General features: G+C 51.0%; 1 protein-coding gene and 1 long non-coding RNA gene across 4 annotated transcripts; both read left to right on the top strand.

The window, feature by feature from the left end:
- The first annotated feature begins 4,216 nt into the window (after nucleotides 1-4,216).
- PLIN3 (perilipin 3) lies at nucleotides 4,217-27,936 on the top strand. 3 transcript variants are annotated; one of them, XM_060007509.1, is made up of 8 exons: nucleotides 4,217-4,278; nucleotides 6,848-6,929; nucleotides 10,722-10,920; nucleotides 11,087-11,169; nucleotides 15,897-16,194; nucleotides 22,146-22,345; nucleotides 24,143-24,268; nucleotides 27,130-27,936. In XM_060007509.1, exons 2-8 carry the CDS (start codon nucleotides 6,864-6,866, stop codon nucleotides 27,469-27,471), a joined length of 1,314 nt encoding a protein of 437 aa, XP_059863492.1. In that variant the 5' UTR covers nucleotides 4,217-4,278; nucleotides 6,848-6,863; the 3' UTR covers nucleotides 27,472-27,936. The 3 variants fall into 3 exon arrangements, with proteins under 3 accessions (XP_059863492.1, XP_059863490.1, XP_059863491.1); XM_060007507.1 differs by having other exon boundaries at nucleotides 27,127-27,936; XM_060007508.1 differs by lacking the exon at nucleotides 4,217-4,278 and adding an exon at nucleotides 6,687-6,711 and having other exon boundaries at nucleotides 27,127-27,936.
- Nucleotides 6,943-10,710, top strand: LOC132422665 (uncharacterized). Its single transcript, XR_009518872.1, has 3 exons — nucleotides 6,943-8,081; nucleotides 8,988-9,023; nucleotides 9,311-10,710. It is a non-coding gene; the product is annotated as an uncharacterized lncRNA (long non-coding RNA).

The following is a 27,936-nucleotide window of genomic DNA, read 5'->3' as shown; positions in this document are numbered from 1 at the left end:
AATGAATAACCATCACTGTTTCTGGAACAGCCTCCTGCACACCCCCCTTCCACCTTTCAAGACTTACCTGAAGCAGGTGGGCTCGTGTTCCTCTCCCAGGTTTCCTTTATCCACAGGATGGCCCAAGATAGCTTTCGAATGCTCCAACATGCCCCTGCTGACCTTACTGCAGAACCTTCTGTGGCTCCCCAGTGCCCACAGGACTCTGTTAGCCTGGCCCTTGCCAACCTGTCTGGATCCATCTCTCCCCCACCAATACTCCCCATCCCCTGGCCACGGTCTACCCTCCAGCCTCACTCTGCACCTTCACCCTCTCTGTTCCCTCAGCCTGGAACAGCTTCTCTAGTACCTTCACCTGACTTCATCTCTCAGGCCTCAGATTAGACATCACCTCCTCCTAGAAGCCTTCCAGGACCACCACCCACACCTAAGTCCAGCACCTCTTCTGGGCTCCACCATGCCTGAGCATCCCCATCACAGCCCTGACCACTTCTATTTTAACCACCTGGTCACCAGAGGCAACTTGTCATCAGACAAAGGAGACCCCGGGTCCACAGCACTTTCAGGAACCCACAAAATGGCTTCATTTTAATTTCTCTTAAAATCAAAAGAAACAATGAATAAAATAATACCAATTCAATTGTAAGAGATCATTTGTAGTATCTTTTCATGAAGGGAGGCGTCAAGTGCCTCAGGCCCGTGAAGGTTTTTTGTTGCTGTTGTTGTTTTGTTTTTTGGGGGTTTTTTTTTTTTGGTCGCGCCACGTGGCATGTGGGATCCTAGTTCCCTGACCAGGGATTGAACCCTGCAGTGGAAACCTGGAGTCCCACACACTGGACCGCCAGGGAATTCCCCCCGTGAAGTTCTTAAAGGGGCCCTGCTGATCCCATGTGGGTCTCCCCACTGGACTATGAGTGCTGCAAAGGCAGAGGTCGAGACTGGGTCCCCACGGCTGCCTGGCAGTGGCCTGGCATACAGCAGGCACTTAATAATTGTTGTGTTGAATAACTGAATATCCAGTGAATCGCTGGGTCCTCACAGCCAGGCCTGGCTCACACATCATAGGAGATGCTTGATAAACGGATGGATGGATGGATGGATGGTGGATGGATGGATGGATGGATGGATGGACGGAGGGAGGGTCAGAAGGCAGATTGACCAGGACACCAATCTGGGACCAGCAGCGCCGCCTTGTGGCACACTGCTTGCCTGCCTCTCCCTCTCTTAGGTTCCAGTGGAAAAGTTCTGGGGAGTTTTCAGAGCCTTTCCACTGGAAGGGGATGGAGAGGAGGAAAAGGAGGAGGAGGAAGCAGCAGGCAGTGAACTTAGAAACAAAGACCTTGGGTCCAAATCCCGCAGCCACCTGTTTGTGGCTGTGTGTCCCAGGGAAAACTACATCACCTCTTAATTCTTCAGCTTCCTCATCCAGAAAATGGGGGAAATCCAAATCTGGCCTCTGAATAACGTAATGAAATAGCTCAGAAACAGCAGCTATTTCTTACCTCCCACCCTAGGACTCCTGGACAGGTGCTGTCCTCAAGGAGCCCCCCAAGGCTGGGAAGTGACAGAGTTTTCATGAAGACATGGCTGGGGCAGAGAAGTGGACATGGGTTTGGGGGTAGGGTTGTCAGGTTTAGTAAAAACAACAAAATAAATAGGATGCCCAGCTCAATTTGAATTTCAGATCAACAATGAATAATTTTCTAGTATAAGTATATACCAAATATTGCATGGAATACACTTAAACCCCCAAAAGGTATTTGTTGTTGACCTGAAATTCAAATTTAATCAGGAATTCTGTATTTTATCTGGCAACCTTAGCCTGGGGGAGCCTGGGGAGGCAGGCAGGAAGGCTTCCAGGAGGAAGGGGCAGTGGTGCTAAGAGCTGATGGTGTGGCCACCTTTCCTTCCCCTCCCCCACCTACACATGCACCCTTGACTGGGTTCACAAGGGACTGGAGGTGGGGTTGATCTCCACACCAGGGAAGAAGGTGAGTGAGGCTGCTCTCGTTTTGTTCAGAAGATGTGGGGCAAAATCATCAGGACTTTATATTCCACATCAAAATTGAGTTACATCCCCTTGACCAGGGATATTTTGACCACATCCCAGCACTGAAGGCCACTTGGAAGCTGAAGGCTACCAGGCATATCTCCTGGTGACTTTCCAGCTGTGTGACCTTGGACAAGTCACTTTACCTCTCTGAGGTCTACACATCGCAGACCTGTTCTCCTCCAGTGCTCTCCCTACCTCTCACTCTGCCTCAGCCACATAGGGTTTTGGCTGCATCTCCAATTCACCAGGCGTGGTTCAGCCTCAGGGCCTTTGCACGTGCTGTTGCTATCATGAGGAATACTCTTCTCCGGATCTCTATGGGTCTCCCTCCTCTCCTCCCTCATTTATGTGCTCAAACGGCACTCTGAAAGGCCACCCTTGACCACCCTACTAAAAAGTGTAGCTCCCAGGGCTTCCCTGGTGGCGCAGTGGTTGGGAGTCCGCCTGCCGATGCAGGGGACACGGGTTCGTGCCCCGGACCAGGAGGATCCCACATGCCGCGGAGCGGCTGGGCCCGTGAGCCATGGCTGCTGGGCCTGCGCGTCCGGAGCCTGTGCTCCGCAGCGGGAGAGGCCACAGCAGTGAGAGGCCCGCGTACCACCAAAAAAAAAAAAAAAAAAAAGTGTAGCTCCCACATTCTCAATCCCAGTTCTTTGCTTTTCTTGGTAGCATTTACTAACACCAGACCCGTTATGCATTTCACTCATTTATCTAGTTTATCATCCATTTCCCCACTGGGTGGTTAGCATCACAAGGCTGGGATCTATTTTACTCACTTCTGTGCTCCCCTCCCCAGCACAGCAGCTCAGTAAGAATTGTTGAATGAATGAGTAGGAAAAATGAATGAATGAGTGAGTGGGAACAAAGGCCTGCCGCAAATGTGAAATTTGTATCTGCTATAATTTTATATAATTGCTTTAATCATTTGGGGGTTTCAGAGTCACTTAGGAATCGGACAGGCTGCATGTGGTTACTTAAATATGTATATTCAATTTCTTAGTGGGCAACAGCCGTATGGTGCCAGGGGCCACTATACTGTGTGGCACAGAGTTCTAGAACATTCCTCTGATCTCAGAAAGCTCTATCACACAATGCTAGTATAGACCCTTTCAAAAAAAAGAAAAAAAAATGCACTAGTCACAGACACCCCATTTTTTCCATGTTCTTTCCGGAGGTTCCAGAATTCCCACCCCAACACAAATAATTTAGCAGAGGCGGCAAACTTGTGGCCCCTGGACTGGATATGGCTCCATTGGGTTTTATTTGGTCCAGAGGTTTTTTTTTTAAAGAGGCAGGACACTTTGTCTACAGTCTGGAATCCCCATGGATCTGTGAATACGTGGGTGGGTCTCCCCCAAGGTAAAGCTCTGCTCCCTCTAGGCAGGACATGCTGTCACTTTTTTAGCAGAGGCATTTACCTCCTGCCTGGCCCTTGGGGCCATCTGAGTTTGAGATCTTGGTTTATAGACGAAGAGAATAAAGGATTTTTTTTTTGGTGGGGGGTGGTGAAAATCCAAGTGAGCACCTTCAGGAAGGGGTTGATCCAGGAGTCAGAGATCCAAGAGTTGGCCCCTGCACTGTCCCTGGATGACTGTCTCTGGGTCTCGGTTTTCTCATCTGTAAAATGGGGATGATAAAGGGATATACACAGTGTTGGGAGGATAAAGTGGCGTGACGCTGGTCTGGGCAAGTTGCTCATAATGCTGGGTCCAGGTTGGCTCCATCACCCTCTCGCGGAGTGGGGAGAGGGGGAGGAGGGGCGGAGGGGGAGGAGGGGGGAGGGCTGGCCCCTGACACGCAGGAGGCATCACGCAATGCTCTCTGAGTTCCCACTCCTTGATCTGGCCACTGGAGAAAGAAGGGCGGGGGACCCCAGGATCGCACTCACCTCCCAGGGCCGAATTCCTAGGGTCCCTGGCAGGGAGGGGCGTCCCTTGGCTGGATCCAGCGTCGTACAGGTTTCGCCCACTGGGTGCACAGTTGGCAGGGCGCGCGCCCGCGAAATTCCAGCCCTTCCCGGACTTCACTTGTTGCTCCAACGTCCGGAGCCGGGCGAGGGGCGTGGCCTAGCGGCGGGCGGCCCCCCCAACCAGATTGGTCCTTCAGCCCGTCAGTCCCGGGTGCCCGCCCCCAAGCATAAAAGCCTGCCTTGGGCTGGCCCAGGACGGTTTTGGAGCTGGCCTTGGAGTAGTGGTGACCGTACCCTGGACGTCCCGTTGACCACGGTGAGAGGCGAGGGCCCCCGATTAAGTGGGGGCGGGGGCCACCGAGTCCTGGGGTGCCCCAGAGGAGGAAGGGCAGGAAGGGTCTTCCTGGGGGCTCTGCTTGTCTTCGCGGCCTGGGGAAGGGTCTCCAGCCTGGGCTGAGCACACCTCCCCCCCCCAAAAAATACAACTTCTGGAACAGGCTCAGACTTTCAGACTCTCTTCTCTCAATATCTAGGACTTTCGGGGTGGGGTGCGCGAAAGAGCCCCCTAGAAGTGGCAGTATCAAGCGGTGGGGGAGGGTTAAGTCTCCAGTCCCAACCACATACTCTTGCTTTGCAAACGCACTTTGGAGGCAAGCCACAGCCCATTCCGCCCTCTCTGGGTCTTCAGAGCGGGCCCCCTCCCTCCCCGCACCAGGGGGCAGTCCCTCTGCCTAGCAAAGCCCTTTCCCTTCCAAATAGTTTTGCCGCCTGGGGACTCGGCCCCTCCCTTGATCTTCTGACACACCCAGCTGACCCTGGCGAGGTCTTGGGGCAAATCCCGCCCCCTTTTCCTGGGTGGGTATGGCCAGTGGATTGCACAAAGTGGTGGTGGGAAGGCCTATCCCCTTATCTGAGTCCTTGGGACCTTTGTAAAACCAGAGCCTAGGCCTGGGGTCCGTCCCTGGGAACTTCGGAAGTTGGATCTTCACATTCCCTGGCTGCAGCTGGACGACTGCGTGACTCCAGCCAGCTTCAGCCAGTTCTTGCTCTCGCTGCTGGGGCCAGCTGCAGGCAGGTTGCTGACCCCAAGGACTTTAATGGGGGTGCTGACATCTGCAATGGGTGTCCTTGGTTAAACCATTTCCAAAGGAGTTGATGGACAAAAGGGATGGGAGGGAGGACCTCTGAGCTGCCCAGGTGAGCTCAGGCTGCAGGGAAGGTAAGGGGAAGAACAGGGGTCAGGTGATGATCACTAGGGGTAGGTGTGCCTCCTTGCCCCACTTCCCAGTTGGGGGACCTTTGTACCAAGCAGAAGCTCAATCCTGGCTAGTTTCACCCATTTCTTTGTGGCAGGCAGAGTGGTGTGAAATGGATCTGTTTATTGAGCACCTACTGTGTGCCAGGCACCAAGCTACGTTCCAGACTCTCCTCCAGTCTACAGGGACTCTGTGCTAGGAACGGTTATATCCCCATTTCATAGACGTGGCAAGTGAGGCTGCGGGAGGGGGTGCTGCCTTCCCAATCTCCCACAGCTAGGGAGTTGCAAAGCTGGGATTAGAACCCAGTTTGGACTGTAGAACTGGTGCTCTCAAAGCATCAGTTTGCTGGGTTCCACTTGGGGGATAGCAAAACACGGTGTCTGGAAGGAAATGCTCAAACCCAAGGTCAGGGGTTCACCACAGGCTTATCCCAGAATGATCTGGGGTGGGCTGGCTTCCATGGCAGTCCAGTGGTTGAGACTCTGTGCTTCCACTGCAGGGGGCATGAGTTCGATCCCTGGTCAGCTAAGATGCCATATGCTGCGTGGTGCAGCCAAAAAAAAAAAAAAAAGGACCTGGAGAACCAGACTTAAGGCAGGTTTAGCCCCATTTTACAGATAAGGAGACTGAGGCTAGGGGCGAGGAAGCTCCTTGCCCAACATAGCACAGCATGGGTGGAGCTGGGACTCCTGAAATCTAATCTGACAATGCTCTAGGTGTCTCATCTCATTTGGCCAGGAAAATGGAGCATACCTGTGGCTGCCATCTTGCCTGCAAATGTGTGCATTAGATTCACCCAGGGAGCCTCCCTTGCCTTCCCCACATCCCTGAGACTGAATTGACTGTCTGCAGAGGGGCCAGGAATAGTCTCTCTTTTTTTTTTTTATTTAACTTAAAAAAAAAAAAAAACTTAACTTTTTTTTGAACAGGTAATGTTATCTACCTGGCTCAAAAGTCAGAGGCCTGCCCCAGCTACCCGATCTTCCTCCCTGAAAGGTGGCCACTGTAACAGTTTCCTGTGTCTCTTTAAAGATTCTGTCAAATACAAGCAAAAACTTTAGCCCCACTCCCACCTTTTTGTCTCTTAATATCTTGGTCCCAGTCAATTACATGTAAGCTTCCACACTTAAGCCACTGCCCTGGGCTACCACTTTAGTCCCCTTCTGTTGGGCCACCAGATTGTTTCCAGTGTCTGTGGCCAATACAGGTACACACATCTCTGTCCACGTGGCAGTACCAGTGTGGGACTGTCCCCGCAGTGAGGTTTCTGGGTCAAAGGCAAGATGCCTCTTAAAACCCGGTAGTAATCGACAAATTGCCGTCTACAGGGGTTTTGCACCATAGTATTGATAGAGGTGAGCCCTTGGAGGGCCGCACACAGGCCTTGCCCTTTAAGGTGTGGCCCCCGGGATCAGATGCATGAGCAGCAGCTGGGAGCTTGTTAGACTTTTGCTCTGCTGAATCAGCACCTGTTTTGAACAGGCTCACAGGTATGTGTCAACAGTTGAGAGGCAGGGCTCTAGGAAATTGGGGGCGGGGGTGGTCAGAGGGCAGGTGTGAACCCGGACATCCCCCTGGAGGGAAGAGAGGAGCAGGCTGTACCCTGACTGGTCCTTCTGTTCACAGTGCCTGCTTCTGAGAAATGTCTACCAACGAGACAGAAGCCACTGCCAGCACCCAGGTGTCAGCGGAAGAACCGGTACAGCAGGTGAGGAATTTCTGAGATCTGTGGGATGAGGCTTCCCACCTGGTGGTGCCTTGGCAGGGAGCTGATGCCAGCACAGGGCGGGGGTCAAGAGACACCCTTCTGAGTGGGTTGGGCAGAGCCATTATACTAGCCCCTAACAGGTGCCCCTCTAATAGGTGGAGGTGGGAGAGCTGGGGATTCCAAGGGCTCTTGGGAGAGCAGGGGTACAGCTCTGTTTGAAACTGCCTGGCTCCCCCCAGGCAGACCTTCCCTGTCTCTGCAGGTTCTCTTAGGGTCCTCCTTTTAGGAAGCCAGTTTCCATCTCACCTCCTTTCCCCAGTTTAAATAAAAGCCCATTTTAATAAACAGCTTTTCAAAAGTTAGGTATCATTCACATACCATAAAATTCACCCTTACGAAGAGAACTATGCAGTGATTTTTCAGTAAACTGCCCAGTTATGCAGCCATCACCACCACACCGGAACTTTTCCGTCTCCCCACAAAGAGACCCCATACCCGTTAGCAGTTGCTCCCCATTTTCTCTCCTCCTGGGAACCCCTGGGTTCTGTCTCTGTGCATTTGCCTATTTTGGACATTTCATAGAAATGAAAACATACACGACGAGACCCTTTTGTATCTGGCTTCTCTCACTGAGCGTCATCTTTTTGAGGTTCATCTGCATTGTAATGTCTGTGGTGCTTTGTTCCTTTTTTATTTATTTTTATTTTAAAATTAATTTTTATCGGAGTATAGTTATTTTTACAATGTTATGTTAGTTTCAGGTGTACAGCAAAGTGATTCAGTTATACGTATACATAGATCCCCTCTTTTTTTAGATTCTATTCCCATTTAAGTCATTACAGAATATTCAGTGGAGTTCCCTGTGCTGTACATTAGGTTCTTATTAATTATCGTGTTCCTTTTTTAAACTTGTGGTAAAATACACATAACATAAAAATATACTATTTTAACTGTTTTGAAGTGTGTAGGTCAGTGGCAGTAAGTATATTCACAGTGTACAACCATCATCACTATCTAATTCCAGAACTTTTTCATTACCCCAAATCAAAACCCCATATCCATTAATAGTCACGCCCATTCCCCTCTCCCCCAGCCCCTGGCAACCACTAATCTGCTTCCTGCTGATGGGTTTACCTTTTCTGGGCATCTCATGTAAGTAGAATAAGTGGAATCATTTTATAAAAGTAGAACCTTCTGTGTTAGGTGCCACGTAAGTGGAATCATACAGTAGTTGTCCTTTCGTGTCTGGCTTAGTTCACTGAGTATAATGTCCTCAAGGTTCTTCCACATTGTAGATCTTGTCAGGAGTGCCTTTTTTTAAATAAATTTGTTAATGTATTTATTTTTGGCCGTGTTGGGCCTTCATTGCTGCCCACGGGCTTTCTCTAGTTGCGGCAAGCAGGGGCTACTCATCGTTGCAGTGCGCGGGCTTCTCATTGCGGTGGCTTCTCTTGTTGCAGAGCACAGGCTCTAGGCGCGCAGGCTTCAGTAGTCGTGGCACACGGGCTCTAGAGCACAAGCTCAGTAGTTGTGGCACACGGGCTTAGTTGCTCCGCAGAATGTGGGATCTTCGCGGACCAGTACTCAAACCTGTGTCCCCTCCATTGGCAGGCGGATTCTTAACCACTGTGCCACCAGGGAAGTCCCTACTTTTAGTTTTTTGAGGAATCACCATAATGTTGTCCATAATGGCCGCACCATTTTGCATTCCCACCAACATCATACAAAGGTTCCAATTCCTCCACATCTTCACCATTACTTTTTAATTTCTGTTCATTTGATAGTGGCCATCCCAGCGAGTGCGGGGTGTGAGGTTGTAGCTCATTGTAGTTTTGACTTGCATTTCCCTAATGATCTGTGATGTGGAGAATCTTTTCTTGTACCTGTTAGCCATTTGGAGACTATATATTTTTAAAAACATGCTTTAGACCACATTTTCTTTATCCATTCACCAACTGATGGACATTTGGGTTGTTTCCACTTCTTGGCCATTGTGAATAGGCAGCTACAAACATTCATGTACAAGTCTTATGTGGACGTGTGTTTTCCTATCTCTAGGGTAGAATCTTAGGAGCAGAATTGCTGGATTGTGTGGTAAGTTTGTCATTCATTTCTGAAGAGACCTCCTGGGCAAACACTGGAGGAGGACTGCCTGAGTCCAAGGTCCAGCTTTGCCACTGGCTTGTTTTGTGATCTTGGGTGGGGGGTGACTTCGTTAGCCTCTCCATGCCTTAGTTTACCCTTCCATAATGTTGGAATAATATTCCCAGTCTCCTGGGACTGGCGATTAAGTGAGCTAAAACAAATTCTACAAATAGCCCCTGTGAGAGTTAAGTCTTCTGCCTGCGTCTTCACACGGGTCATCTTTGCAACTCCTTCAGGACAGAAATGACTTCCCATTTTATGGATTGGAAACTGAGGCTCAGAAGGCCTGTCCTGAGTACTCAGTCCTGCTCTTGTAGGGTAAGAGTGGCCATATTCAATATGTAAATGAATGGGTGTGGCCATGTGTCAATAAAACTTTATTTACAAAACCAGGTAGCATAGGATATTTTTCAGCCATGTAACAGAATGAAGTACTGACACACAATGCAATGTGGATAAACCTTGAAGATATGGTCAGTGGGAGAGGCCAGACACAAATGGACAAATCTTGTGTGATCCCACTCACAGGAGGTCCCTAGAGGATTCAAATCCATAGAGACAGGAAGTAGATGGTTGGGGGCCAAGGGCTGGGGGAGGGGCTTGGGAGTCAGTGTTTCATGGGGACAGAGTTTCAGTTTGGGAAGATGAGGAAGTTCGGGAGACAGATGGTGGGGATGGTTGCACAACAGTGTGAATGTACTTAATACCACTGAGATGTGCGCTTAAAAATGATTTGAATGGTAAATTTTAAGTTACGTGTACTTTGCCACACTTTTTTTTTTTTTTTTTTTTTTTTTTGCGATACGTGGGCCTCTCACTGCTGTGGCCTCTCCCGTTGGGGAGCACAGGCTCCGGACGCGCAGGCTCAGCGGCCATGGCTCACGGGCCCACCCGCTCCGCGGCATGTGGGATCTTCCCAGACCGGGGCACGAACCCGCGTCCCCTGCATCGGCAGGCGGACTCTCAACCACTGTGCCACCAGGGAAGCCCTGCCACACTTTTCTTAAAAAAGGAATGAAGCACTGAGACACGCTACTACGTGGTGAACCTTGAAGATGTTACTCGGTGAAAGAGGCCATACACAAAAGGCCACATGTGTGATTCCATTGTGTGAAATGTCCAGAACAGGCAAATCCAGAGACAGAAAGTGGATTCCTGGTTAGCAGGGGCTGGGAGGCAGGGGCGTGACCGCCAGTGGGGACAGGGTTTCATTTTGGAGTGATGAAAAAGTTCTAGAATTAGACAGTGAATGTTGCACAACCTTGTGAATACACTAAAAACTTCTGACTTGTGCATTTCAAAATGGTGAAATTTTATGACGTGTAAACTAGATTTCAATAGTGCTGCTAGGAAAAAAAAAAACAGGCAAGAAGAAAAAAATCAGGCGGTGGACGGGACTTCGCCCCCAGGGGTCCGTAGTTTCCTGGCTTCAGTTGTAGACCCTGAGCTCCAGGACAATGGGGTTCTTGCGTCATGTCACTGCCTGGCGCACGGTGGGTGGCAAGGTCATGTTCAAACAAGTGGGCTGTGGGGACCAAGATACAGGAAGTGCCTGGCGGAACCCCAGAGTTCCTGACTTGTGCAACCGCGTGGGTGCGAGGGAGGGGAGGCGAGCTATTTCCCTGGCCTGAGCTGCCCTGCCCGTAGCCCAGCGTGGTGGACCGCGTGGCCGGCATGCCGCTCATCAGCTCCACCTGCCACATGGTGTCCGCCACCTACATGTCCACCAAGGAGAGCCACCCCCACGTCAAGACTGTGTGCGACGCGGCCGAGAAGGGCGTGAAGACCCTCACAGCGGTCGCCGTCAGCGGGGCGCAGCCCATCCTGTCCAAACTGGAGCCTCAGCGTGAGTGAAGCCTGGGAGAGCCTGGACCCGCCCCTCCTGGCTATTTCCCAGGCCGGGGTGGGGGGAGGAGGAGGCAGGCGGTAGGCTGAGGACCTTCCCACCCTGGAGGGATGCGCATGCGCGGTAACATCAGCTGTCTGTCTCCCCGCCCCCCGCTGCTCCGCAGTCACATCGGCCAGTGAATACGCCCACAGGGGGCTGGACAAACTGGAGGAGAATCTGCCCATCTTGCAGCAGCCACCGGAGAAGGTGACCGCCAGTGGGGGAAGGTGAGGGGGGGTGGGATGCTCAGCTGAGACGGGGGCCTGCCTAGGTATCCAGTCTGTGGTCCCACCTTAACCAGAGCAGATGAGTGGGACAGCTTCCTCCCTGACCCCTTCTTTGTCTGTCCCCAGACCCCCACCAGGCAGCTGCAGGAGCATTCTGAACACCAGCCAGATGGGCCCTAAACCCCCTCGTGTCTCCCAGCTGGTGCAGAGCAAAAGCTAAAGCCTTCCTCATGGCCCTGCCAGATCTGGCCCCGCTGCCTCTCTGCCCTCCCTGCCCACCTCACTTGCTCCATTCCATCTGTGCTGGCCTCCATCCTCCTGTTAGTCACATCAGCGCCCATAGGTACCAGACACGGTGATGGAAACAGAGTCCTTGCCCTCATGGAACTTTCATACCAGGGAAGCAGGGAAAGCAAATACAGTGAACACACCCATCTCAGTGCTACCCGAGGATCTCTGCACCTGCTGTTCCTTCTTCATGGACCAGGATTCTGGGACTCTGTTCTAATCTCACCTCTTCAGAGGCCTTCCCTTCCCTCTTAAAGAAGGTCCTTCCAGTTCAGCTCTGCCCAGTAGAACTTTTTCTGTACACCTTCTTTCTGTGCACCATCCAATATGGAAACCAACAACCAGATGTGGCTTCTGGGCCCTTAGAATGTGGCGAGTGTGACTGAGGAACTCGAATACTAATTTTAATTATTTTAATTATTTTTTTTAACATTGAGATTATTCTCTTTTTTTATTTTTATTTATTTATTTTTTTGCGGTCCGTGGGCCTCTCACTGTTGCGACCTCCCCCATTGCAGAGGACAGGCTCTGGATGCGCAGGCTCAGCGGCCATGGCTCACGGGCCCAGCCGCTCCACGGTATGTGGGATCTTCCCGGACCGGGGCACGAACCCGTGTCCCCTGCATCGGCAGGCGGACTCTCAACCACTGCGCCACCAGGGAAGCCCCATGCATTAACTTTTAAAAAACGTTTCAGATAGTGTGTTACATAACTGCTTATTTGTCTCCCCAGCTGGGATGCGGGCACAGACTGTCTGTTGCTGTGCCAAGTGCCCATCATACAGCCTGGCATGTAGGAGATGCTTATTAAACACCCACGTACTTCATCGCCCCTTTTTCCTGGTGGGACGGAAGTGCCGCACTAAGGCAAATCTGTTCACGTTGAGAATCTTCCCACCGGAAATAGGTCGGGGGCAGTGGGACACGCCAGCCACTCCTCCGGTTCCCTTAGGCTTTCTGCTGAGACCACCTACTTTGTCAGGCAGCTTATTCACTCGCTAGCTCTCAAGCGCCTCCTGTCTGCCAGGGACCACGATATGTCCCCCAAGGGCAGCCCCGTTACACAGAAACGGAGTGGGCTGGGGAGAATTGGAACAGAACCTGAACCCATGTCTTACCACAAAGGATGTTAACAAGTTGGGCATGTGGAAGGTGAAAATGGCCACATCCAAAGAAGGATGGAGAATCATCGCCCAGGAGCCACCTCCTTAGGGCTGAGTGCTTGCATTCTCCTCCTGTCCTGCCGGTGTCACCAGGCCAGCATTCCTTCTGTTTATAGACGGGATGAGCTCAGGGTGACATTGGACAAGGTTGTCCAACAGAGCGGGAGCTCTGAGCTCCTGACTTCCTGGGAGGCTCTCTTCTTTTTCTTTTTTTTTGGCCCTGCCTTGCATTTTGTAGGATCTAAGCTCCCCAACCAGGGACTGAACCCAGGCCCTTGGCAGTGAACGCCCCAGGTCCTAACCACTGGACCGCCAGGGAATTCCCATCGTGGGAGGCTCTCCTGATTCTGGGCCTTGTGAGGTTCCCCTTCAGAATGAGGTAGCTCTCCCTGGTCCTGTGGGACAACAGTGTTGTCAGAGCTGGGATTTGAACCCGGGCCAGCATGAGCTACGTGACAGCCCCACTGTGTGCTCAGTGAGCTTAGGGCTGGTGTTCAAATCTGACAACCGTGCCCTCTCCCCCCAAAAAGTGACTGATTCCCATGAATAGGAGGGTTTAGGTGTTAAGAGGGGCGCCAGCTTAGAAGGGTAGGATGGGAGGGGGCATGGTTTTTAACTTTCCAGAGTGCTCTGTGGGTAGAGATCTATTTAAAGACTTAGATTCAAGAACACCAGGCATGGATCAAGCAGTACCCACTGTGTGCTGAAGCGGCTTCTCCAAGGATGCAATGCAAAGCTAGTCCAGAGGAGGGCAAATCTGGCCTTCTGCCCGCTTTTGTAAATAATGTTTTATGGGCAAACAGTGGCTTACGCATCGTCTCTGGCTGCTTTTGCCTGAACACCGGCAGGTTTGAGTCGTTGGGACAGAGACGCTCTGGCCTGCAAAGCTGAAAATATTTACCATCTGGCCTTTCCTGGAGAAAGTTGCTGACCCCTTTTAACCAGTCAGGGTTACAGGCAGGAGAATCAAAATACCAGGTTAAAATTCAGGCTCTGCTCCTTAGCAGCTGGACAGCCCTCAACACAAGCTGTTCAGCCTCTCTTGGCCTTGCTTTCTCTTCTGGGGAATGTGTACACTCCTGTGTCTTGGAGATTTGCTGAAGTGGGTTCATCACCTGAAGGCCGAGAACATACTAAGTGTTGGTTCTTTTTTTTTTTTTAATTAATTTTCATTGGAGTATAGTTGATTTACAATGTTGTGTTAGTTTCAGGGGTACAGCAAAGTGAATCAGTTATACATATATCCACTCTTTTTTAGGTTCTTTTCCCATATAGGCCATTACAGAGTATTGAGTAGAGTTCCCTGTACTATACAGTAGGTCCTTACTAGTTATCTGTTTTATATATGGCAGCGTGTATACGTCAATCCCAATCACCCAATTTATTGCCCGCCACTGAGTGTTGGTTCTTAACGTCTTGATACGAGCTTCGGGGTCCACAAAATGCTCTGATGTTTTGGGCACGTCACCAGTTTACAATGGGGAGTTTAAGGTAGTCAACGTGTTAAATTGGCAGTTAATGGAGACAAAACGTTTGGTTATTTGGGCCTGTGCATAAAATCCCTCCTGTTGCTTTATTTTTGTTTGTTTGTTTTCTTTTGGGTTTTTTTTTTTTTTTGCGGTATGCGGACCTCTCACTGTTGTGGCCTCTCCCGTTGCGGAGCACAGGCTCCAGACGCGCAGGCTCAGCGGCCATGGCTCACGGGCCCAGCCTCTCCACGACATGTGGTATCTTCCTGGACCGGGGCACGAACCCGTGTCCCCTGCATTGGCAGGTGGACTCTCAACCCCTGCGCCACCAGGGAAGCCCCTGGGTTTTTTTTTTTTTTTTTTTTTTAGGTTGCATTGGGTCTTCGTTGCTGCACGCGGGCTCTGTCTAGTTGTGGTGAGCGGGGGCCACTCTTCGTTGTGGTGTGCGGGCTTCTTATTGCGGTGGCTTCTCTTGTTGCGGAGCACGGGCTCTAGGCGTGCGGGCTTCAGTAGTTGTGGCTCGTGGGCTCTAGAGCGCAGGCCCAGCAGTTGTGGCGCACACGGGCCTAGTTGTTCCACAGCATATGGGATCCTCCCAGACCAGGGCTCGAACCCGTGTCCCCTGCATTGGCAGGCAGATTCTTAACCACTGTGCCGCCAGGGAAGCCCTGCTTTTGCGGTTTTTTTGACCGCACCATGTGGCTTGTGGGATCTTAGTTCCCCAGCCAGGGATTGAACCTGCCTCCTCGGCAGTGAAACACGGAGTCCTAACCACTGGACCACCAGGGAATTCCCCTCCTGTTGCTTTAGTGTAGCTCTGAGCGTCTCACTCTAAAGCGGGGTCCCTCTCCCTCAGCACCACTGACACTGGGGCCAGTCATTCTCTGTGGGGGGCCATCCCAGGAGCTGTAGGGTGTTGAGCAGCATCCCTGGCCCCCACCTGCTCAATGCCAGGAGCCCCTCCCCCCGCAAGCAAGTCGTGAGGACCACAGATGTCCCCAGACACCGCCCAATGTTCCCTGGGGGCAGAAACACCCTGGATGAGTAGTGCTGTCCTGAGGGACTTAACATACTGATTACCTGTTCAAACAGGATTGCAGTTCTTAGTACAGGATTGGAGTGGTCCCTTCTAGGGATGTCGCTAGTTTCCGGTGTCACACAGGTTCAGTGCTCGAGCCAAGCACTGTCTAACCCTGTGATTTAGCCGATTAGGGCTGCTGTAACAATTACCCCTAACAACAGACGTTCATGCTTGCACAGTTCTGGAGGGTGGAATTCCGAGACAAGGTGTCGGCAGGGCTGGTTTCTCCGGGGCTCCTCTCCTTGGCTTGTAGATGGCCATCTTTTCCCTGTGTCCTCACGTGGTCATCCCTCTGTGCGTGTCTGTGTCCTAATCTCTTTGTATAAGGACACCAGTCAGACTGGATTAGGATCCACTCTAATGGCCTCATTTTACCTTAATTACTGTTTTAAAGGTCTCATCTCCAAATACAGTCACATTCTGAGGTCCTGGGGGTTAGCGCTTCAGCACTGTTCAGCCCATAACACCATGGGGAGAAGAGGTGGAGGCCCAGAGAGGTCGAGTGACTTGCTTGAGGCCACACAGCTAGGATATATCAAGCCAAGGACTCTAACCAGGCTGTCCGGCTCCAGAGCACATGATCTTAACTGCTTTCACCCTTCAGGGTCATCCTGGAGCTGGAACTCCTCCCTTCGGCCGAGGGTGCAGGGTGGGGGTACCCAGGTACAAAGGGAGGACGGAGATACTGATGCTGTCCTTTCTCGTAGGTCCTGGCAGACACCAAGGAGCTCGTGTCGTCCAAAGTGTCGGGAGCCCGAGAAGCTGTGTCCAACACCGTGTCCAGCGCCAGGGACACCATGGCCTCCCGGGTGACCGAGGCGGTGGAGGTGACCCGGGGTGCTGTGCAGAGTGGCGTGGACATGACCAAGTCCATGTTGACCAGTGGCGTCCACTCGGTCATGGGCTCCCGCGTGGGCCAGATGGTGCTGAGCGGGATGGACACGGTGCTGGGCAAATCGGAGGAGTGGGTAGACAACCACCTGCCCATGACGGACGCTGAGCTTGGTGAGTGCAGCCCACAGGGCTGGGACCCTTCCCCAGACCACCCGACGTGTGGTCCCTCTCAGCCACGAGGAGTCAGTCCATCACATGCTGTCATCTCATCCCTGCCCCCTCTTCCCGTGTCTATCTTAGCCCACCTGGACCAGCTCCGTTCCCTCTGCCCTGGTCTGTGGTGCCTGTCCTCCCTGAAGCAGCCTCCAGAGGGCGCCTGTGAGCACTCAAGTCAGGCCCCTCCAAGCCTCCCACCTCCCGTGGATAAAAGCCCAAATCCTCCTGGAAGCTCCCTTGTACTTACCTGCTTGCCCTCATTCATTCTACTCCAGGCACACTAGCCTTCTTGCCCATCCTGGACCGTGTTCCCACCCCAGGGCCTTTGCACTGGCTGTTTCTTCTACCAGGAACTCTGCCCTGACATCCAGATGTCTCGTTCTTTCTACCTCCAGCTCTGTGCTCAAATGCCACCTCCCAATAAGGCCTCTAAAATTGCACCGTCCCTCATGCATGTTGTGTCCTGAAACCTCTCCCCAGGCCCGGCTCTGATTTTTCTCTTCAGCACTGGTCGTCAGTTCCACAAAGCAGAAGCTGTGTCCTTTCTGAGTCTAGAACGGGGCCTGGCACTTAGCAGGTGCTGAAATCCCCAAATAAAATCACTCAAACTCTTCTCTATCATTCCCCCACCACACCCTAGGCATATATTTGTTTGTTCAAATGTTCCTTGAGCACTGGCTGTATGCCAAGCCCTGTCTAGGTCCTAGGGATACGTCAGTGAACAAAGTTCTGCCTTCATAGAACCTAAAGTCTAATGTGTTCAGAAATCAGATTTAAGGAGATGTTTCTGAGGAGGTGACTTTTCCCTGTCGTGCATGGAGGGAGGGAATGAGCTGTGCAGATGTCAGGGAAGAGACACAGGGAACACAGACCCGGGTGCAGGGGCGTACCTGGTGTGTTGGAGGGACAGCAAGGAGGCCCGTGTGTCTGGAGCAGTGAGCGAGGGGGAGAGAGGGAGGAGGGGAGGGCAGGGAGGGGATCGGGCAGGTCGTGCAGGGCCTTGTGGACCACGGGGAGGACTTGGGCTATTACCCCAGGGAGGTGGGACCCTGGAGGGCTGTGGGCAGGGGGCGGGGGCGGCGGGGCCTGACTCGGCACTCACTCACGCCCTCTGGTGGCTGCTTTTGGGAGGATAGACTCTGGGTGAGGAGAGGGTGGGAGCCAGGGGAATCCGGGTTCAGGTGAGCTGTGATGGGGCTGGACCAGGTGGTGGTAGGAATAAGGAGAAATAGACAAACTGGGGATAAAAGTGTTGAGACAAAGCAGCCAGTCTTATTCATGATCTCATACCCATGGCTCTTGGGGTTGGCCTTGACCCCGCCTTCTAGAGACGGCCTTCCTTTGCATACGTACTGGGAACTTCCAGCCTGGCCAGCAGCTGCAGACTCCAGTGCCCACAGCAGCAAGGGCCCACGAGGGCCACGTGTAACCAGACACCATGCTCCGTCCAAAGGGAGCAGCCTCTCGGCTCCGGCCAACTTTACCCAGAGCTGGTTTGTTTGAATGAGATGCCAAATATTTGGGATGACTGGAAAGAAATGACGACAGACTAGATCAGGATTTCCCAACTGTCATTGGAGTCAGGTCATCCTCTGTGGGGGGCTGTCCTGGGCACTGTGGGGTGTGGAGCAGCCTCCCTGACCCCACCCACTCGATGCCAGGAGCACCCCCAATTGTGACAACCACAGATGTCCCCAGACATCGCCCAGTATACCCTGGGGGCAGGATCACCCCCAGGTGAGAACCAGTGCTTTGCCTGTTCTAGAACTTCATATAAAGGGAATCATGGGAATTCCCTGGCGGTCCAGTGGTTAGGACTCCACGCTTTCACTGCCGAGGGCGTGGGTGCGATCCCTGGTGGTCGGGGAATGCTACAAGCCACGCGGTGCAGCCAAAAAAAAAAAAAAAAGGGAATCGTGATTCCCTCATGGGTAGACAGCGCCTAATCATTATCTCTAATCTCTTTTCCCATTGGGATTGCAACGTGTCACTGTTCTAGCTGTTAGCTGGAAAACTTCCATGGACAAAGTTCTCTGTTGCAATCTTGATTACCCCAAGGTACGGTTTATAGAGGAAAAGCAGGGCAAGTAGTTAACGTTCCCCCTTTTTATTTATTGTGGCATCACAGGCTGGTTCACCAGCACCCTCCAAGAGTGCGTAGTGAGTCTTTACATTATAGGTTTGAACACGAAGATTAACACAACGTATTGCGATCCGAGGTATTTATTTTATTGACGCTTCACTTGTCCTATTATTTTCGATTGCTTGGAGCCCTCCTTGAGCTGACTCTGAGACCCCATGATTCTCCCTGGGAATCCTCGGCAGAAAGTCATGGTCCCTTGCTCTCTGGAGAACCTCGATGTTCTAGGTGGGGTGAGGTTCCTGGTGGGGCAGGATGGGACAGTGTTCCCAGTGGGGCGACGTTCCAGGCAAAGGATCTTAAGCCCTGCAGTGTGTGGCTTGAGCATAGCGTGTCGCTTGTCCTTTGTGTTTTCAATACCTGACTCCAAACCTCTTGAAGGAAGGGACCTGGCTGATGTCTTCCGTCCTGTATCCCAAGTTCAGTGCCTGCTGGCTTCTTGTAGTGCTCAGACCAAGTCACACTTAGCTATGGGTCTTGGCCCCCAAAAGTAGGGGGAGAGGCAGGGTTTGCTGGGAGGCAGGTTGTGAAGCAAGCCTGGGAGCCACTTCAGAGAACAGGTCTGTCTGAGCAGCTTTGACTTTCCGCTTTCCTTTGTGTCCATCCACTAAGGGTGAAATCACTGTGCACAGTGGTGCTGGAGGTACTGGGGAGGTCTGTGAGTAAAGGTGCCATGTTAGAGCTAGGATATTACTCGTGGGCTCGGGGCGGGAGCACAGCCCTGCTCCCCCTCTCTCCCAGTTCTCCCCTTTGCCAAGGGCACCGCCCCCTCCAGGGGCCCTGCCAGCTTGCTCTGACATGCCTAGGCTCTGCCAGACATCCTTGGCCTAAATAACAAAGCTGCTTTCACTCACAAGGGCAGAGCTCCCGGGTTCCCAGAGGGCCGTGGAGAAGTTCTGGCCATTAGGATGGGTTCAAAATGTTGCTGGTTTGGGTTTAGTCTTTGCAAACCTGCCTTTGGTGGGAGAATGGGGCAGAGTCTGTTTTTCCCAAGATTCCAGCTTTTATTTTCGCTGCCTCTAAATGTCCCAGGTGTTCGGGGGTTTTGTTCAGTTTTTAATTTATTTTTTAATCTTTTTGTAATTCATTTTTTTTAACTAAAATAATTTTTTAAATTGAAATTTAGTTGATTTACAATGTTGTGTTAGTTTCAGGTGTACAGCAAAGTGATTCAGTTATATCTATTCTTTTTTAGATTCTTTTCCATTATAGGGTGCTACAAGATATTGAATATAGTTCCCTGTGCTATACCGTAGGTCCTTGTTGGTTATCTATTTTGTTCAGTTTTTAAAATGTCATCATGAAATGACCCTTCTGTGACATCCTTGTCCCCCAGTCGACTATGTTAGACTACCTCCGGCCCACCGCCTGCTTTTGTAAATAAAGTTTTATTGGCACACAGCCACGCCCATTCATTTACATTTACTCTATGGCTGCTTTTGAATACCAATGGCAGAGTTGATTAATTGCACAGTAGAGCCTGCAAAGCTGAAAATATTGACTGAACTGGCCTCTTACAGAAAAAGTTTATTAATCCCTGGATAAGAGTATGTTCTTCCAAAATTTTTAATGTTTATAGTGTCAACGAAAATCAATAAACAGCCAATAATAAGAAGAGAAAAGAGTTTAATTTGAGCCAAACTGAGGACTATACCCCGGAAGCCTGCTTCCCAGATAACTCTGAGAAACTGCTCCTGAGAAGCAGAGTTTTCAGCAGTTTTTTATCTTGTCAGAACAAAAAACATTAAACAAGTCAGGGTTACATTTCTTCAAGGTTTCAAAAAAAGAAAGAAAAAAAGGAACAGACCAGCATGTACACGAGTCAGTATGGCCTTGGCACCTAGGAAGGAATCTTATCATCAAAGGAGGACCAGCATTTTGGTGTCCCAGGAAGGGAGGCATTTAATCTTGATTTTGAACATGGACATTCTTTACTTCTGGCCAATGTGCCCTTTTCTTTAATAATTGAAGCAGATGCACAATGTAGGTTTGATAGGCCACAAACAGGCTATTTTAGGTAGCATCAAATTCAAGTTAACTCAGGTATAAGCCAGAATGACTTCCCTATCTATATCTTAATATGTGAAAATTTCTTTTTATCAATAGAAACAACCGAATTCCCCTGACTGAAGTCTTACCTTGATCGAGCAAGGGGTCGATGGCACCATGTGGGATTTTGTTGCGTGATTTTCCCCTTTCTTTCATTTCTGGAACAGTGCCCAATCCAAAGGAGAGGCATATTTAGGTGGCTAAAGTGGAGATCTCACTCATCAGACCAGCCCCACTGTTCCTGCCTGACCAGAGCACATTTCTTGCGTTATCTTGGTCATGTGTACTCCCTGTTCTGTTTATTTGCTGTTCTTTCAATCAACTTTGCCAGATTCTTTTAGAAAGGGAACTTTATCACTTACTATAAACAGATAAACCACAAATAGGTAATAAGAATAGCTAAACACTCGTTCATTTGCATGCCTTTCCGAAGGCAGTGAAATCTCGGAGTCCTAACCCCTGGACTGCCAGGGAATTCCCCAGATTTCAGGAAACTGAGGCTTATTGGCCAAATCACTTCTGCATCCAGGGGGCCACAAACATTTTCTTGACAGGCCAGGTAATAAATAATTTTGGCTTTTTTGGGCCATACAGTCTCTGTCGCAACTATGCAATTCTGCCATTGTAGCACAAAAGCATAGACAGTAGGTAAATGAATGGTTGTGATTTTGTGTCAATAAAACTTTATTGATAAAGGCAGGTGGCATTCAGCCCAGGGGCTATAGTTTGCAGACCCTGCCATAGGGCCTTACAAAGCCAGTGATTTATTAGGACCGGATTTAAACTCAGATCGGGTTACTTACAAAGCTCGAACTTTTATCACTACTATAGTAAAGTCTAAAGGGAGCAGGATAAGATAGGATCAAATTATCAAGACAGGTGGATTTCCATCCTGTTGCCTTGTAACTTTATGAGTATTTTCTGGACTAGATAGTCCGGACTTTCCCTTAACGGCTGTGAAGATGGTTCTCCTATGGCTCAGACTTCTCCTCCCGTCAAGTATCGTGGTTAAGAACATGGGGCCTGGCTTCAAATCCTGATTTGTGACGTCCCAGCTGTGTGCCCTTCGGCAAGTCGCTTAACCTCTCTGAGTCCCTGTTTCCCCGTCTGTAAAAATGGGATAACGGTGTCTCCCTCTTAGAACTGTTATGATTTAACAAGAATGCCCGCAAAGCACCTAGAACATTGTGAAAGATTGGCCACTATTAATATATGTTAGGCGCTAATACAGGCAGGATTGGCAAACTTTTTTCTGTAAAGGACCAGATAATGAATATTTTAATCTCTGCAGGCTAAGAAGCCACATATTCCAGAGGCCACCTCTGTTGTTTGAGAGCAGCCATAGGCAACATATAATAAACATAGACGGTTGTATTCATGGGTCGGATTGTCCCGAGGGCCGTAGTTTTCAGACTCTCACGCCAGTCTCAGGCCTTTTTTTTTTTTTTTTTTTTTTTTTGCCATGCCTCACAGCATGTGGGATCTTAGTTCCCTGACCAGGGATCGAACCCGTGCCCCTTGCGTTGGAAGTGTGGAGCCTTAACCACTGGACTGCCAGGGAAGTCCGTAGTATAAGGCCTCTTAATCCTGGGATATTCAGTCCCTATCATACCCATTTCGCAGATGGGGAAAACCAAGGCAGGGAAATCCTTTTACACTTGCAGACCCGGGGCACAAACTCGGCCTTCACAGTGCTTCTCCTGCCTTCCCCCCGCAGCCCGCCTCGCCACGTCCCTGGAGGGCTTCGACATCGCCTCAGTGGCCCAGCAGCGGCAGGAACAGAGCTACTTTGTGCGTCTGGGCTCCCTGTCAGAGAGGCTGCGCCAGCGTGCCTACGAACACTCTCTGGGAAAACTGCAGAACACCAGGCAGAGGGCCCAGGAGGCCCTGCTACAGCTCTCACAGACGCTCAGCCTGGTGAGGCCCGCGGTGACGGGGGCGCTGGCCAGCAGCGTGTGTGCCAACAAACCCCTCCGCAGCCTGGTGGCTTATTCCTCCCCACACATCCGCCTGGGCTCACTCACGGGGCCGCGGCCCTGGATGAGTTTGCTGGGGCTGCTGTAACAAAGTCCCACACACCGGGCAGCTTAAACACAGACGTTTATTGCCTCACAGTTCTAGAGGCTGGGAGTCCAAGATCAAGGTGTTGGCACAGTGGTTCCTTTTGAGGCTTCTCTCCTTGGTGTGTGGACGACTGTCTTCTCTCTGTGTTCTCACCTGGTCATCCCTCCATGCATGTCTATGTCCTAATATCCCCTTTTTATAAGGACACCAGTCATATAGGATTAGGGCCCACCCTAAGGACCTCATTTTAACTTAATCACCTCTTTAAAGACCCATCTCCAAATACAGTCACATCCTGAGGTCCTGGGGGTCAGGGCTCCAACCTGTGAATTTGGAGGGGTCACAGTTCAGCGCATGACAGGTTGGCTGGAGGCTGGGTCTCTCGGTCTGGTCTCCTCCTCCATTAGGGTACCTCAGGCTCTCCCCTGGCTGTGGCCTTAGGGATCCAGGTACAGCGGGAGCACGTGAGCACTTTTTTTTTTTAATTTATTTTTGGCTGTGTTGGGTCTTTGCGGCACGCGGGATCTTTCGTTGCGGTGCGTGGGCTTCTCTCTAGTTGTGGCACTCGGGATGAGCACGTTTTTTGTTTGTTTAAAGTCAGTTTTATTTGAGGTATAACTTACATTTTACATACAATGAACATCACCCCTTTTAAAGTATACAGTTTGAGGAATTTTACAAATATAAACAGACATGTAACCACCACTGCAGTCAAGATGTGGAACATGTTCATCACCCCAAAAAGTTCCCTCCTGCTTCTTTGCAGTCAAATCCTGCCCCCTGAAGTTTTTAATTTTTCTGTTCTCTAAAGAGGGAAATTTCTAATTTCTTTCCCTGTTTGCTTAGCTTCTACTCAGTATTATCTCCTGTCTCTTTTTTAAAAAATTTTAATTGTGGTAAAACACACATTTTTAACCAATTTTTAACCAATTTTAAGTGTATAGTTCAGTGGCATTCAGTACCTTCACATTGTTGTGCAACCGTCCCCACCATCATCTCCAGAACTTTCTCATCCTCCCAAACTGAAACTCTGTCCCCACGAAACACTCACTCCTCAGCCCCTCCCCCAGCCCGTGGCCCTCACCATCTACTTCCTGTCTCTATGGATGTGACTCCTCTAGGGACCTCCTGTGAGTGGAATCAGACAGTATTTGTCCTTCTGTGTCTGGCTTCTCTCACTGAGCATCCTGTCCTCAGGTCCATCCATGTTGTAGTGAGTGTCAGAATCTCGTTCCTTTTCAAGACTGAGTAAAATATTCCATTGCAAGTGCTTTTTAAGCCTCTGCTTGGGCTCCATCTGCTTGTGTCCCATTGGTCAAAGCCCGTCACGTGGCCAGGCCCACTTGCAGGGCGGGGTGGTGGTGGTGGGGGGGGGAGAAACAGGCAAGATGGGAGGAGCTGCAGAGAATCTGTGGCCACTTTCTTTGTAAGTACCACACGGGGCACAAGCATGTTGGTGACCCTGAAACCCACAGCCTGTGGAAACATTCTGAGAAAAGCAGTATGCCTCCCCCTTCTCTCCCCATCCCAGATGAAAGGACCACCCCCGCTCCCTCTGCAATCCCACATCTAGGATTCCTGTGGATTCCCATGCGCTCTGCTGGTTTTGGTCAAGGGCCAAGGCAGCCACCCTCTCTCTCTCTGCTCCAGATGGAAACCGTCAAGCAGGGTGTCGACCAGAAGCTAGTGGAGGGTCAGGAGAAACTACACCAGATGTGGCTCAGCTGGAACCAGAAGCAGCTCCAGGGCCCAGAGGAGGATGCAGCCAAGCCAGAGGTACCCACCGTGGGGGAGCATGGGATACCTGGGGCCCTGACTTCCCTCTCCCCACCTCTGCTTGATGGACCTACCTGCTCGGAACGCTTTCCCCAGCCTCGCCTCCCATTAACTGCCTTCGGGACCTGATGACACCTCCTCCAGGAAGCCTGCCTGGATTTCCACTCTTGGGTATAGGCGTTGCTTCTGAACCATGGGACGCCTGATAGTGATGGGTCTCAACCTGCTGAATTCTAAGCCATGTCCCATTTACTTGAGTCCTGACTCCTTCCCTGCCCCATCCCAGTGTCCCGTCACATCCTTCAAATTCACCTGCCCGGTTCTGAGTGTCAGCTTCTCACTAACGTGCTCTGGCCCCTCCAATCTATCCCAGGCATTGGCCTCTTGAACGAGCCCTGACTTTTGCCACCTGTGCTGTCACTCATCTAAGCTTTCACTGAATCAGTGCCTTAGACAATTCTCATGCCTCATTCTGAACCATAGTCCCTCTCTCTTAGGGACTCATAATATCCTAGCACAATAGCTTCTCAGCTTTACCTCTCTGGGCCTCGATTTCCCCATCTGTGAATGGGATATAGGACCGTCTGCCAGGTTGTTAAGGTGAAATGAACACGCATGTTCACAGCAGCATGAGTCACGTCAGCCAAAAAAGTGGAAACGGCCCAAATGTCCATCAACAGATGATGGACAAACAAATGTGTCCCTCCACACACGGGAACATCACTCAGCCACGAAAAGGAGAGAAACCCTGACACTCACTGCAACGTGGTTGCAGCCTGAGAACACGATGCTCAGTGAGAGAAGCCAGACACAGAAGGACACACAGGGTGTGATTCCATTGATGGGAAACGTCCAGGACAGGCAAATACATAGACACAGAAAAAGTGGGTTAGTGGTTGTTGGGAGCTGGGAGAGGGGGGATGGAGAGGGAGTTTCTTTTGGGGTGATGGAATGTTCTGGAATTAGAGGTGCTGGTTGCAGAACCTGGTCAACGTACTAAAAACATGTACACTTAAAAGGGTGAATTTTCTGGTATGTGAGTTATTTTATACACACACACACATTGACATGTAAGGCACATAGTAAGTGCTAAAAAATAATATTTATAAGGTATGGTGAATGTCTCTATAAATGCAAAACTGTTCAGCATTCAGACCCCAACCGCGGAAAACCGTCTCCCTTCCCCCCTCAACTGCTGAACGCAGCAGCCAGAAAATAGATATTGATTCTGTCGGCACCTCCCTGCCAGGTCCAAAGCCAGAGTCCTCAGGTGAGCAGGCTCAGGGCAAAGTCTTGCCTCCCAGCCTGCTTTGATCTCCTCCCCGGCCCCGGCGAATTTTCAAGGACCCGATCTCAACTGCAGTCTCCCCCACTGCTTACAACTTCTGCCTAGAAAGTTCTTCCACACCTTCTCATTTTTTTAAACTTAAAAAAAACCAACAATTTGGGCTTCCTGGTGGCGCAGTGGTTGAGAGTCCGCCTGCCGATGCAGGGGACGCGGGTTCGAGCCCCGGTCCGGGAAGATCCCACATGCCGCGGAGCGGCTGGGCCCGTGAGCCATGGCCGCTGAGCCTGCGCGTCTGGAGCCTGTGCTCCGCGACGGTGAGAGGCCCGCGTACCGCAAAAAAAACCAACAAAAACAATTTTATGGAGATATAAAAGTCAGAATCTTGTACTTTAAAAAAGTTTTGAGGTATAATTCACACACGGTACAATTGACCCATGTAAATTATACAATTCATGGGTTGCGTGACTATCACTGTAATTCAGAACATCCCCATCACCCCCAAAGGAGATCTTCTCCCCAACAGCAGTCAGGCCCCATTTCCACACCCTCCTCCATTCCTGGCAACCACAAATGTACTTTGTCTCTGTGGACATTTCATGTAAACAGAATCACACCCTGTGTGTCCCGTGTCTGGCTTCTCTCACTGAGCATCGTGTTATCAGGGTCCATCCACGTTGTAGTGAGTGTCGGTGCTTCACCCCTTTTTATGGCTGAGAGATGTGCCCGTGTGTGGATGGACCACCTTTTGTGTCTCCATTTGCCAGTTGATGGGCATTTGGGTTGTCTCCACTTTCCGCTACTGTGAGTAACACCCCTTTAAGCCTTTGTGTACAAGTCTGCATGGACGTGTATTTTCATTTCTCTTGGGTGGATGCCTAGTGGAGTTGCTGGGTCATATGGTAACTCTACAGTTTACCATTTTGAGGAACTGCTAGACCATCTGCCAAAGTGACTGCACCACAAGATACAAGGGTTCCAGTTTCTCCCCAGCATGGGGGTGAGGGGGTATCTGCCTGTGGGTTTGAGTTGCACTTCCCTGATGATTAACGACGTTGAACATCTTTTCACGTGCTTCTTGGCCATCTGCATATTTCTTTGGAAAAATGTCTATACCTGTTTTTTTTTTTCTATACCTGTTTTTCAATTTGATCAGTGATTATCTCACACAGTTTGAAACTCAAAGAGCCCATATTCTTTTTTTTTTTTTTTTTTTTTTGCGGTACACGGGCCTCTCACTGTTGTGGCCTCTCCCGTTGCGGAGCACAGGCTCCAGATGCGCAGGCCCAGCGGCCATGGCTCACGGGCCCAGCCGCTCCGCGGCATGTGGGATCTTCCCGGACCGGGGCACGAACCCGTGTCCCCTGCATCGGCAGGCGGACTCTCAACCACTGCGCCACCAGGGAAGCCCCAAAGAGCCCATATTCTGAACCACCTGTGCTCGACATCCTCTCCTGGGGAAAGGTTTTCCCCAAGGTGGGCGGTAGAACCCCCATTTTCTCTTTCCCGGGCTTTGGGTCCAGTTACCCCCCAACTCAGAGGGCCCTGATGGTCACCCTCCACCCCTTCTCAGCAGGTTGAGTCCCAGACGCTCACCATGTTCCGTGACGTCGCCCAGCAGCTGCAGACCACCTGCGCCTCGCTGGGCTCCAGCCTCCAGGGGCTGCCAGCCCACGTCAAGGATCAGGCGCTGCAGGCTCGCCGCCAGGTGGAGGACCTCCAAGCCACCTTCTCCGGCATCCACTCCTTCAAGGACCTGTCCAGCAGCATCCTGACACAGAGCCGCGGGCAGGTGGCCAGGGCCCGAGAGGCCCTCGACCACGTGGTGGAGTATGTGGCCCAGAACACGCCCATCACGTGGCTGGTGGGACCCTTTGCCCCCGGAATCACCGAGAAGGCCCCAGAAGAGAAGAAATAGGAGAAGCAGGAGGGAGGCTCCTAGGGCCCGGGACCCCTCACTGGGAACACACGTCTCTAACCCTTCCAGCTCACCTCAGCTGCCACCTTGGGAAACCGAGGTCCTCAGAACCAACCAGTCCCTCACCCTGTCTGAGCTTGGAGGAAGCATGTCCTGAGCATCACAGCGATCATTAGAACGAGATTTCCAGAAAAAAAAATGTTTTTTTCTAGAAGGTTCCAAAACTTTTTTTTTTCTTCCTCCAAAACCAGGAATATAGTTCTTATATCCACTCCTTTTTCTACGTCAAGGCTCCTGGATATCAGCCTTGAGCTAAGGGACTTGGACTTCTGTGAAGCGGGCCTCCTGGGGATGGGGTTAGGGGTAGAGCAGCTGATACTCATTCTAGAGCTGAAGGGGGTGAGGCCTGCCTGGTGGGGCTTCAGTGTTGCCTTAATAAATTTTACCTGCAGCTAAGTCCAGGTT

This window comes from Delphinus delphis, chromosome 3 (assembly GCF_949987515.2).
Source record: "Delphinus delphis chromosome 3, mDelDel1.2, whole genome shotgun sequence".
NCBI classification, from domain to species: Eukaryota; Metazoa; Chordata; class Mammalia; order Artiodactyla; family Delphinidae; genus Delphinus; species Delphinus delphis.
Note: the sequence above shows the minus strand (reverse complement) of the source record. Positions and strands in the feature narration are given on the sequence as shown.